At 39.6% G+C, this 11,996-nt stretch overlaps 2 protein-coding genes across 4 annotated transcripts in view; one reads left to right on the top strand and one right to left on the bottom strand.

Annotated features, from left to right (window-relative positions):
• The window catches only part of TRPM5 (transient receptor potential cation channel subfamily M member 5), a 42,595-nt gene extending 34,842 nt beyond the window's left edge, over positions 1 to 7,753 (bottom strand). The window contains exons 1-4 of the mRNA XM_026850363.1: positions 7,637 to 7,753; positions 6,466 to 6,646; positions 4,779 to 4,945; positions 1,207 to 1,387 (exon numbers count right to left, since the gene is read on the bottom strand). Of these exons, the coding sequence (XP_026706164.1) occupies positions 1,207 to 1,387; positions 4,779 to 4,945; positions 6,466 to 6,646; positions 7,637 to 7,753 (646 nt within the window). The remainder of the gene's footprint in view (positions 1 to 1,206; positions 1,388 to 4,778; positions 4,946 to 6,465; positions 6,647 to 7,636) is intronic.
• KCNQ1 (potassium voltage-gated channel subfamily Q member 1) overlaps positions 1 to 11,996 on the top strand; it is a 420,899-nt gene that overhangs the window by 34,219 nt on the left and 374,684 nt on the right. The gene's annotated exons all lie outside the window — the stretch shown is intronic.

Raw genomic sequence — 11,996 nt, 5'->3', positions numbered from 1 at the left:
GGGGGGGGGGGGGGAGGATAGGGTGGACAGAGATTCTGACTTTATGCTGGAAAGGTGGGAAGACCTTAATTGCGAAGAATACTCAGCATATCAAAAATTTTCTCTGAATGACTTCTAGATATTTTTTAAAATAGGGAAATTCTGCACAACCTTATTGAAGTGTTTTCCTTCAGTAAAGTCACATAGCTTTGCTCAGCTTGAATGTAAATGAGCTTAAATGAATGACATTGGTTTTGGTTATAGAAGATATCACTGAACTCAGTATGTTCCGGTGAAGTATTTGTCAAATGAATCAGCATTTTATGACAGAAAATTGTTCCACTGAGATTTGTTCAATCAGATTTGGTTTGCAAGCAGAAAGAGGCTGCCTTCTAATTCTTGGCCTCAGCCTACCATTGGAGTCCACCTGTGGCCTTTCCTATCTGAGCCACTAGATAACCATTCTGTGGGTGCGTTCATGCTCTTGGGTACATCTATGAAACCATACTATGGGATACGTAATTGAATATTCCAGTGATGCATACAAGTGCATGTAAGTGAGCTCTCCCTTCTGTTTCAGCTGTGCTAGCACTGCAGGTATTACAGAAATAAAGGGAAGGTAAAAGTAATTGTATTAGCAATACAACTGAATTCTTTCCACAGATAGCAGTAGGAGGCCTGCCCAATACTCAGTTCTCATTATAAACAAAGGTCATGTAGATTTATATGACCATTAGATGTTACATTGTTTACTCAGGATAAGATTTTTATCCAGAAATAAATATGGCTTAAAATATTTCAAAGGGCTTTGGAACAAGTCTTTTCTTCCAGTGTGGGAGCAATTCAAGACCCTGTGTGTGCGAGGAGATAAAAGTATACAACAATGAACATCCATCTCTGAGAGCCACTGGTTAAGGCACTCAAAGCTGGATTTATTTTCCATTTGTTGTGTGGCAATTTGAGCTATGCTTTGAAGATCAGCTTTGAGCTATGTTTAAGGAGATGTGATAAAGTCAGGATTTTTGGTTGAAAGAGCAGCTTTCTCAACTTCAGAAGTCACCTTAGTTCTGCCTCTTGCATAATGACAAATGTGTTTACTTGATCTTGCCTATGTAGACAATTGTCCAGTTTGAGAACTGGACTTGCCTTTGATAAGGCCAAGGCCCAGAAGTATCACTGTAATACCAGTATTACTCAAGTTAGCATACTTATATAGAGTCACCTTACCACCATATCCAGTACGCTGTTCTGAAATATGCTTTTCCAAGCTGAGACGTAGCTTAGTGGTTCCATCTGGCTCATCTGGTGTTATGTGATCCACCAAAATAAAATGGGAATGGTTGTGGTCCAGGGAATATGGTGGGCCTTGGATATTATCATCTGATTGGTAGTGTACCAGACTCTCATTCTGGAGAGAGGAGGAAAGATGTTAGTGTTCTCTACAAAACACAGTCCATGTTTTTATGTGCTTCATCTCCATTTTTATTTTGCCTGCACCATGACATAGCACACCATCTTTGAGACACTTGAATAGACTCTCTTTGAGAAGGGTAGAGAAGGACAATGTGTTCCTCCTGAACAGTGCCAGACTTGACAGGACTGAAAGCTGAAGTTCCTGGAGTTTCCCTTTTGGGCTCTGCAAAATATAGTGACATCAGTCATCATCTCTGGAACGTAGGCATTCATTCTGAGGTTTTGGAAATGTTTGTTGGACAAATAGAAAAGGACCGTGAGACCCTATAATTGTGGACGGAGCTGTAATGTCTTGGAGGGCTAAAGTCTCAGCCGGTATAAACAGGGACAGACCTGTTCATTTCAGTAGTGTTTTGTCTATGCTTAGCCCAGTAGATAAGTTAGCCTGCTATATGTCCGTATCAGTTTAAATGCAGCTTTATTTCATTGACAGGGTTATATGTGGTTTAATGGTTATTCTCAGTTTGGAAACTGCATTCTAAAGGAGTGAGTGACAAGTAGATTTTAGAAAGTGTGATCTTATTTTGGGTGAGGGATGTTACCTTGAAATTATTTATGAATGAATTTTTGCATAAAATCACTGTCTGTGTAAAACAGAATCGCCATTATAGTCTTTTTTTTTCCTAAGGACTGTGCTACATATGGACTTCCAGACACATTTTTTCAAGCTCCCCTTACTTCCTTAATAAATCTTTCTTTCCCACTGTTGTACATCCACTTTGATTGTTCCTAGCTGTAAATCAGGTTGTAAATGCCTGATTATTCTTTTTCATCTTAATAATCACTGTCCTGTTGCAAGCAAACCAGATTAAAACAATTGTTTAAAATCTCCATTTCCTTCTATCGTGCTTCTCTTCCGACTCCTGCAGCCTTTGAGTTGATGAACAGAACTCATCAGCTTGGCTATTGGGCCTGTGTATTGCGTTTTCCTGCCACTAATTTTGTGGACACAGTCAGGTGTTAAAGCCTTTCCAGACACAGCAGTGTAACTAGGCAAGTAACCTTGCTGTCATTAAGGCAGACAGAGATTTATGTTCTGGTTTTTAAGAGCCAGATCTTATGTAGAGCCTTTCTTAATCTCAACTTTTGGCAGTGTGTGCTAAGGAGAGCAAGTGCCCAGTGGAATCCTGAGGGAATTCCAACCCAGGGGTTATCCAGGTTTTTTTCCACAGCTAAGGCTGCTGATGGTAATGCAGTGAACATCACTAGGAGCTCATAGCAGTACTACTAATGCATAAAACCCATTAAAAATCTGAGAGAAAAAGCTCCTTCATGGTGTGGGTAGAATTGTTGAGCACATTGCATAGCATTCCCCTAAGTGGCTTTCTGAAATGAAGCTGCATACAGTCAAACTGGAGAAATCTCCTTCAAACAAGGTGAAAAAGGCTATAATCAGGTGTGTTCCTATGGCTTCTTTCCCTGTCAGCAGCTCTGGGAGGAGTAGCAACATCATAGGCTGTTACAGGAAAAAATGCAGTAAATTTGCAAGTCATTCACAAACAGCAAATGCAACAAATTTCTTTTACCTCCCCAATATCTGTATCAAGAAGGCTTCTTGACACAATTAATTTGCCTTCAAATTTTGTTTTGACAGAGGGTGTGCCTATCTTCTGCTGCCATGTAGCATTAAGCCTGCTCGCCAAAGATCTGGCCTTTGGTTAGACCCGAGTCACAGCAACCAATTGAAAAAGGCCCGTGGGGATTTTCCTATTTACTCTCTGAAAATGTGGAAGTGATCTTTCAATGTTTAAAGCATACCATTAACACAGAAGAGATGGGAGGGATCCACTGATATCAGGGCTTGTTTTTTCTCCTTGGTAATGTGGATTGTTAGCTCTATTTTATACAACAAGCCTCTTATGTTAGTGCCAAGTATAAAAGAACTGGGTTTAGACCAACATCCCTGTCTGTAGTTCCTTTGTCCTGAAGTTACTGACTAAAATCCAGAACGTCTTTGGGTGGAAGCAGTGCCAGAAGTCATAGGGTCAGGAACGCTCTACACAAAGTATTCCTTGACAAAGACTTTTGGTTTTAGTTTAGGGGGAGAAAACGTAATGCATAAAAAGACCAGTGCGCTTGTTTTGTAACTGCTGGTTGGGAAAGATCCAGATGCATTTTGATCACTTAGCCTTCCAGAGAGGTGAAATAGTTAGTTTGCATTTGCCAAAACAACTTTCCTGAACAAAATGCAGTGAACGGAATTATTTCCCCTGAGATCCTTTCAGACCAGGTCAGCCACACAAATAGGTTCAAGTCTTCCAGCTAGAGTCCCATCTGGTAGAGCACACAGGTAGCTGCCCTCAGCAAAAAGGATGGAAAAAGGGGAATTCCAATGACAATAAATAGTTGATATGGGCTGGCAGTCTCCCAGTTGCTAGCTGGTACTTGCTAGCCTATTTGAGAAAAGAACTAGGTGTGAGTTCAAAGGGCTGTGTTTGTCATTTGTTTCTTAGCTTCTGCAGGGAAGTAAAATAGCACAGGGGAACTGTCATTCATTGTCATTACACACCTACTTTACTGTTACAATATTCTGCTTAGGAAAGACTGTATACCCAGTGACAAGGAAGTCATGCCATATTTTTTTTTCCCCTCTACTTCCAGGTCAATTCAGTATCAACTTGTCCTGACATTTTCAGCAACTGTTTTGTTGGGCAAGGTTTTTTACTTGGTGGTTGTTGTGTTTTGTTTGTTGTTGTGTTGTGTTTTTTTTTTTTTTCCCCCAAGAACTTGATTGCTTTGACCTGAATGTCAAAGTCCCCAGAGCTCCCAATAAGTAGTCAAAATCCTGCATGGCCAGCATTTTTGGCCTGATGTGCTGAGCAAGTTTTTGCAGATTAGACACCAATTCAATGACTACTTAAGAAAACTTGGGTTTGAAATATTTATGGCTTGTGTTCCATACTAGAAAATATACTTTTTACAGTACTTATGAAATAGGTTGGAGTAAGCACTTCTGCAGTAAGCGGACAAGAGAAAAAAAAAATATTAAAGGTACTTAGGATGCCTGGTTTTTGTTTTGTTTTGTTTTTTTTTCCCTACCCCTGACGTTCATCCTTACTCTGGTCGCTGAGCTGATGTCTAATGCTGTCACCTGCTGGATATTTGCAGAATTGCTACCAAGTATACTGAGTGCACTGCACACAGAATCGTTAGGGTCTAACAATTCGTCCAGCTCTTTATTTATGTTTTCCCCCCAAACACACTTTAAACCCCACTTTTGTTTTTAAGTTAGATCAACGTTGTTCTGCCTACTACTTTCAAATTTTGTAAAGGGGCAGCTTACTTCTGAATAGTCCTGTCTCATGAGTAGAATAAGCAAGAAATACCTTTGTGTTGTCCAGAATTTCTCTGTGCTGAATTTTTCCGAGCGAAGTTATTCCTATGGCAATCACTTTTACTCTGGATGAAGTACTAGCCAGTGCATGATCTCGGACTGCTTGCACTAAGTGTCTTGTTATTCCTACACGTAAAGCACTGGTAAAAATCCAAGCACCTGAAATTATTTTTTAAAAACAGTTAGATAATTTTTTTTTGTAATTGAACATGTTTGTGTGTCAAGTAACATTGCTTGCACTACTGGATTTAAGCTTGTTTTATAAACTGTAGGCAGGTCTTGATGGATTGTAACTTTTAGAATTAAAATACATACAAAGTATGTAAGACTTTAATAGGGAAAACAAGAAGAAATTATATGCCCAAGCAAATGTGCTTCATATGTGTGATGCAGCATTGCCATCTTTACCCTGATGTCAATACACCCATCAAGAATGCTGTGTCTAGTCAGAAGCCACCTACTGTCTAAATATGAGCAGAAACATCCTTATAGCAAGCAGGTCTGATTATTATTGCACGAGGAAGAGCGAAGGGATGGGGTGGAGGAAGTTGTTGGCTTGAATTGAGGACTAAACAGTCCCAGGCAATCACCTGGTAGCAGAAGAGCTGGGGCATAACCTGCCTAATCTGCTGTTCTCTTTCTCTTGTTCTTGTGTGTGCTGGAGAGTGAAGTCTTCAGGAGAGTAGGATTTACAGCAGTATTATTATGTTGACAAAGAATGTGGAGAACCCTAGGTAAACAGCGAACCAACCTTTTTCAAATATGTAACATAAAGAAACTAGAGATCTTGATGCTGTCCAGTCTTAAGCGTAGAAGGCAGGTGGAGCTAGAGAATATCTGTCTGGTCCGAAGTACCAAAAAGAGCTTCGGTACTGGGCTGTTTGGTTACAAAAAGCAAAACTGTTACAATCTTCTCTGAACCAATGATGCTAAACCAAGAGCTTGCTGTGAAATGCTTACGGGTATTTTCACTTTGTTTTGCAGGTATTTTTATGAAGTTAAAGGGAAAGAATGCCATCTTAAATGAAAGCCACTTCCATTCATATTCCCAGACACTGATTGGTTTGGTTTTGGTTTTAAATGCTTTTCACTAATCTTGTCGTTCATGTGAACAGGCAGGGAGAAAGCAAGCCGTGACTTATTTTTTTCTGGTTTAAACTTGAGTCTAATCATAGTCTAACAAAGTGTGTTCCACTCTTAAATTTGAAGAAAATTATTTTTTAAAAAACCCCACTATTTTAACATGATTTTGACTGGTAGCTAAAAGGTGAGAATGAAGAAAACAAGAATTCTGAATTTTGACCTAAATTCACTCTTCTTATCAAATTGCTATTCTCTCTTAAGAATTGTTTTTTGCTATGGGATCAAAGAGGAACAGTGTATTTGATCCCATCTCATGGTATCTTTCTAGTGTCATCTCTGAGGGAGTAACATCAGGTAAGTTTATACTTCAGGAATGGTTGCCTAAAGTAATTTGGTTGAAATAACTTATTTTTGCTGTTTCCAATACAGTAAATTTTGTTTTCAAAGCTATTTAAATACAGGTTGTAGGCTGCATTCAGCAAAGCCTTGAACTTCCAAAAATAAGCATGTGAGCAGGCCCACTGACATTAAAAGATCTCTGGATGCTAGGTGCCAGTAGGGATATAAATTCCTTCTTTAAAGCCTAAAGCACTAACCTGTGCTTTGAGCTGCCTTTGTAAGTCCTTTTTTTAAGGTGTCCCGTAGCCAAGGCTTCATCTGGAAATTTTCTTCTTCCCCTACTAAAGAGACAACCAAATTGGGAGCAGGTAGCTTCCATTTGTTGAGCATAACTTCGAATATAATTCCAGGATGAACGGTGCTTGGGACCTTAATAAACTTCAAAAGACAAACAAAAAAACCCACTGAATAACAATGGGACAGTAGGATACAGTAGACACATTATTCATGGTGAATGCAGAAGGAAATTTATCATCAACTTTGGTTACTTAAGAAAAAATTATTTGAGCAAGACCTGACAGAGAACTAAACACTAGGATGATTTTAGCAGGCTTCTGTGTAACTGCCATCTCACTAACTGTCTCCCTTCCATGGGTGAATTTTATGTTGCAGACTGACATATTGTGGTCTCCTTTTAATGCTGCTATTCCCCTTGAATGGCCTTCAGTTCCACGGCAGTCTGGCAAAGCCAATATATTTCTTGAGTGTTTCTTGTTTCTGCACTAGCTGAAACATTTACCTGATTTCATGTGTCTGTTTTTCAAGGACGTGCTACCTGAATCTGTGGCTTCTATCCTGTTCCATACATATTTTGGCTTTGTGCTTAAGACTTTATGATGAAACCAAATCTTAAGGCAGATTTCTGATCCTAGGAATTCCTTCTGCTCTAGCACTAATGTATGCAAAGGACTAGTGAGGAGGTGGGTCTGTCCATGTACATCCTTCTCTGCATATTAGCAGAACAGAGATAGAGAACTTTAAGGAGAGTCTTGAAATGGCTCAAAAGTATGTTTAAAATGTTGAAATTCATAGTGATTAATTTCTGGCAGAAAGAGGTTAAAAGAGGGAAATGTAAAATGAAGGAAGCTGGGCACGTAATTGATTTTTATTTTTTTTAAAAAGGAAGAAGTGATCAACTGTACTTGTAGCATGCAGTGCAAGTCAAGTGATTGACTTTTGTGTATTAATAGGCCTTATTTTAAATTATATTCATGCTCAGGAAGGTATGGCCCCTACTTTGAGTACAACGTGGTGCCTTGCACTGTGGCACGTTGACCCTCACTATTCCAGTCTCCACAATTAATGCTAAGAAGTAACAGCTGAACAACAGCCATGGTGTTAAAGAGTTAAAACTGCTCAGTGCTGTACCTTTCCACGTTTCTTCCCAGAAGCTGTGAAGTCTATTTCTCCTATGCTGTATGGCAGTTCTCTTTTGAAAGCTTCCTCTTTGTCACTGCTGCAGAGCTTGGTTTCCATTTCCTCCATTGAATTTGTAAGGTGATCACCAGTAGACCAGTGTGGTCACTGAGATGACAGAAAACTGGAAAATGAGAAGCTGTTTAAACTGGAGAGGCCACAAAATCCATTAATTTATATCTAGCTACGTTTTTAGTCAAATATTTTTCTCTTTTACTATTAAGTTTATAAGGTTCAGCTGAAATTGGAGGTCTTTGTACCAGATACTGGACGTTATATACAAGAGGAGGCAGATTCCACACCAAAGCTAGTTATAAAAAGGCATGAAGTTGCTCTCAACTCTCTTTCAGCAGACAGAAAGCTGAGCTGCAAGGTGCAAGACCCTGTAATCTGTCCAGAGTCACTCGGGATGTCTCATAGCCCAAAGGTGACCCTAATTCTACAAGAGAGAAAGAGGACCCTTGGCCACAAACTATTGCAAGCAAGAGTAGAGCTGTGTCAGTGAGTGCTGAGTCAGTTTCTTGGTGTTGTTATGCATCATGTTACTATGACTTATATTATCCAACATGAACACTAAATAACTGAGTGATGACATTGTATTCATCTGAAGGTGCTTTAGGAGAGGTTTACTCTCTGTTTGCTGTAGGAATTGGCTATTTACTCATAAGCCAAAGTATTTAAGGCCAGGCTGTACTCAACAAGAACATACAGTTCAAAAAGGCAGGTGGTTTTCTCTATACATGGCTACAGGAATGACAGCGAGTAATCTGCCCTAGAGCCAAGGTCATACAACAAGAGTTGTTCTTCTACATTATACAAGACACTGAAAAGGTTTGCTTGCTTTTCCTACGTTGTGATTTGAAAAACAGATTTCAACTCATGCCTTCTTTTGTTTCTTTTCAAAACAAAAGCAATTAAATAGCTCTCTCCCCTCTTCCTTCATCTGCATATTCCAGTACATATTCTGTCCCTTAAAAAATCCCTTATGATAGTAAGCCAGCAATGGTAATCAACCCTGCATTAACCTTTATTTCCTAGTCTAAGCGATTTGCTGTGGATTTCAAAGCGGGTCTAACTAGCAGGTTTGTGATGGGTCTCTTGGGATGCTCCAGCAGAGGGAGCAAGCCCTCCAGCTCTTCCTCTGCGCTGGAAGTCTCTCGGGAGCCTGTTTGGGAGTTGCCCTCTTCTCTGATCTGCCTCTGAAAAGTAGTTACGGACTCTCTCGTGATTTGTTTCTCCTACAGCTATTCCACACCTCTGTACCCAGCCCCCAAACTTCTGTCAGAGATCACCGCTTTAAAGACGCAGTTATTCTTCTCCCTGCCTGCATGCTAGTCAGTTCTGGAGAGAATTAAGTGTTTATTCTGAACACAAGGATATCAGGCTAGTCCAGTTAGGAGTCTTACCTAAAAGAACTTCTTTTGAACCATCAATAATGGTAGTCACAGCAAAGCCCACCTTTTTCTTTGAGTCCTGTTTTCCACTGGAGATATGCAGCTTTATCTCCTAAGAGCATAGAAGACAGTATTCTGGGGGTGTGTGAAAAAGTTAACACAGAGTCATAATAACACATTTTGACTATTCTAAACTACAGAAATAATTTCCTGGAACTTGCTGGCAGAACAAAGCACTTGATTAGAAAAAAGTATTCAGGACTGAATTTCCAGGGTACATTTAGTCACTGTTCATCACTGTCGTAGATAGTACATGTTTATTTGTATTGACACACAAGCAACAAACTTGAATAAGTAACAACTTATGAAGTAATGTGATGGATAATTTGGCCTCATAGGTAGGCCCCAAGTGATTAATTTTAAGTCTACTTCTAGATCTTAGCTTTCAAAATTTGATTATGTGGTTATCCATCACTTCTCTTTTGGAATAAAGAAACTTTGCTGCTGAGATTTATAAGGAATATTCTTGCATTTGGATAACTATTTTTTCCAGAAATATCACATTATTTGATTTTTGGTTTAGGAATTCTGGTTCTCAATGGTAGTGAACAACACTGAAGGAGACAAAAATAGGTAAGATGCAGAAACAGAAGCTTTGATCATGAGCTTTTATAAGACTGGAAGGCAGCTGTTAATTGGCACTGCACAGGGCACTACTTTTCTCCATGGTTTTATCAAGCAGGCTCTGAACCATGATATTAGAGACTGAGAGCTTATTTTGGGGAAGTATTACTTCATCTTTCTGTCCCATTCTTATACCACTTCTTCAGCGTCCCTGCAGGCCATCATCTGTGATGGGATACAGAGCTAAATGGAATTTGTTATGATCTTCTACAGCTGTTCTTGCGTTAGTATTCCAAGCCAGGAATTCCAGCATCAAGAGCAGAAAAGTGGTGCTGACAGAATGGCAAAACAAGTCCAGAAATTATGCAGGATTCTGAATGTTATCCATGCAAGAATATAGTGTAGCCCTATATGGATCTGAGAATCTATGCTAGATGAGAACCTGGACTGTTATGGAGTGGTATTTTCTAAGTTTCTCCATGCAGCTTTCAGGAGCTTTTACAGACAAAACCAATGAGTAATGTGAAGTAGCTTGCTTTTTTTGTTGGTTTGGTTTGGTTTGGTTTTGAGTGAGATTTGACACTTGGACATTTTTTCTTGCTTTATTTTCTACCTATTGTTTGATTTCCAAGGAATAAATACTGTGGCTTTCAGTATGACTGCAGTAATGTATAGGTGCAGATGTTCCATGTCAGTTCAATGTTCCACCCAGTGGTGCTAACGGAGCAAGGAAACGTTGCTTTGGTATTTAAAGGGGTGGGGAAGATTTTAAAGTCTGCTCTATAGATACTATGCAAGTGGACAAAAACAAAACCAGGAGTTCCTTATATTATGAATGTTTCAAAACCACCAGAAGAAAAAAGGCTGCATAAGATTTATAGAGGTGGTTCTTAAGCACAAAGGCTGACCACATGACATGTTTCCTTACCTCCTTCTACAGCTGTCTTGGCTACTGCAGCGTAAGCCCTCACTGTTAGGGGCAGAATCCCTGCACGGAGCCGCTCACACACCGCACATCGCCTCACCACTACCTGGCGCTGCAGTGCAGCGTCACCCCACACCCATCAGTCCGCACACTGACTGTGGTGTGTCCCCAGGATTTGAATACAGATTCAGAAGAGGATGTAGGCAGCTCAACAATCCAAGAGGAAGTGACAAAGTCTTCTGTTCTTAAAAAGCACGTGGATGTCTCACCCAACGTCCTCTAGCAAGCAAAGTAAATGTGTATTAACAAACTGCGTCACAGAATTACACTTTTCTGTAGTGCCTTTCCCCTGGGTTTAATTCAGTCTTGTTCTGCTTGGTTCCAGCTTTCACGCAAGTCTCTAGTGGTTTCAGGGGCTGTTGCTTTGAGACTTCAGGCTGTACTAGATTGCAAGTGTGTCAGGTCACAGTAATTGGGTCAAATCTTTGTGGTCAAAGTCATGACATTCCACTGCAGTCAGCTTAACTACAGTCAGGTTGCATCACTGTAACATCACAGAGTATTGTTTAATTGCAAGGGCCTGGAATAAGTCTGTGTCTTGGGAAAGAAGAGGCAGATAGCCTAAAGAGGAGCATGGTCTAAGCACTTTTTGGATGAGAGGAAAGGTAGGGAGGAAGGCAAAGGAAAGACAAAAGGCTATAACACAGCTGGAGGAAAAAACAGTGGGGGATGACCAGTACTTTGTAATTTTCTCCCTTTTCATATACTATTTTCTGTTTAGCTTTTTAGAAGATTCCAACTTTTTAAAAATCCTACTATCTACAGGTTTTCCCCTCCATTATCTGTGAGAATGCCATTGTATTAAATTTGATGAAAAGACTAAGGCAAGCAATCAGAAATATTTAAGGGGGGGAAGCCACAAAAATCTTATCTGCCCCAGTGTGTGCATTCATCTGTTAAATTTTGTGTACATATGTGTATATATAGATATATATATATATCAAGCAATCTTACTTTAGTTCTGGTTCAGATTTAAGTACAGATTTTTCTATCTAGGCTGCTGCTACATAAATATTTAAGTTTGTAGGTCAAATTCTGTCCTAGATATTCCCATTGACTATAAATACAAACATCTATGGAAAGAATGTACTTCTAATGATTACCAGATTTGAAATATAACCTAGAAAACTATTTCTAACTAGCAAAGCAAGTTAAGACAATTATGAGGAAAAGACAATTGCCAGTTCCACCTACATCTGGAAATGTGAGTCAATGTCATTTACATTAGGGATGGCCTGATTAACTCATTCCAGGTGTCAGCCAGTCTCATGAATCACTATTCCTTTAACCTCATAAATGGGAGCTGTTA

Source organism: Athene cunicularia (genome assembly GCF_003259725.1).
Source record: "Athene cunicularia isolate RWA chromosome 5 unlocalized genomic scaffold, athCun1 chr5_part2, whole genome shotgun sequence".
Taxonomy (NCBI): Eukaryota; Metazoa; Chordata; class Aves; order Strigiformes; family Strigidae; genus Athene; species Athene cunicularia.
The sequence above is the reverse complement of the archived record's forward strand: the minus strand, read 5'-3'. Positions and strand labels throughout refer to the sequence as shown.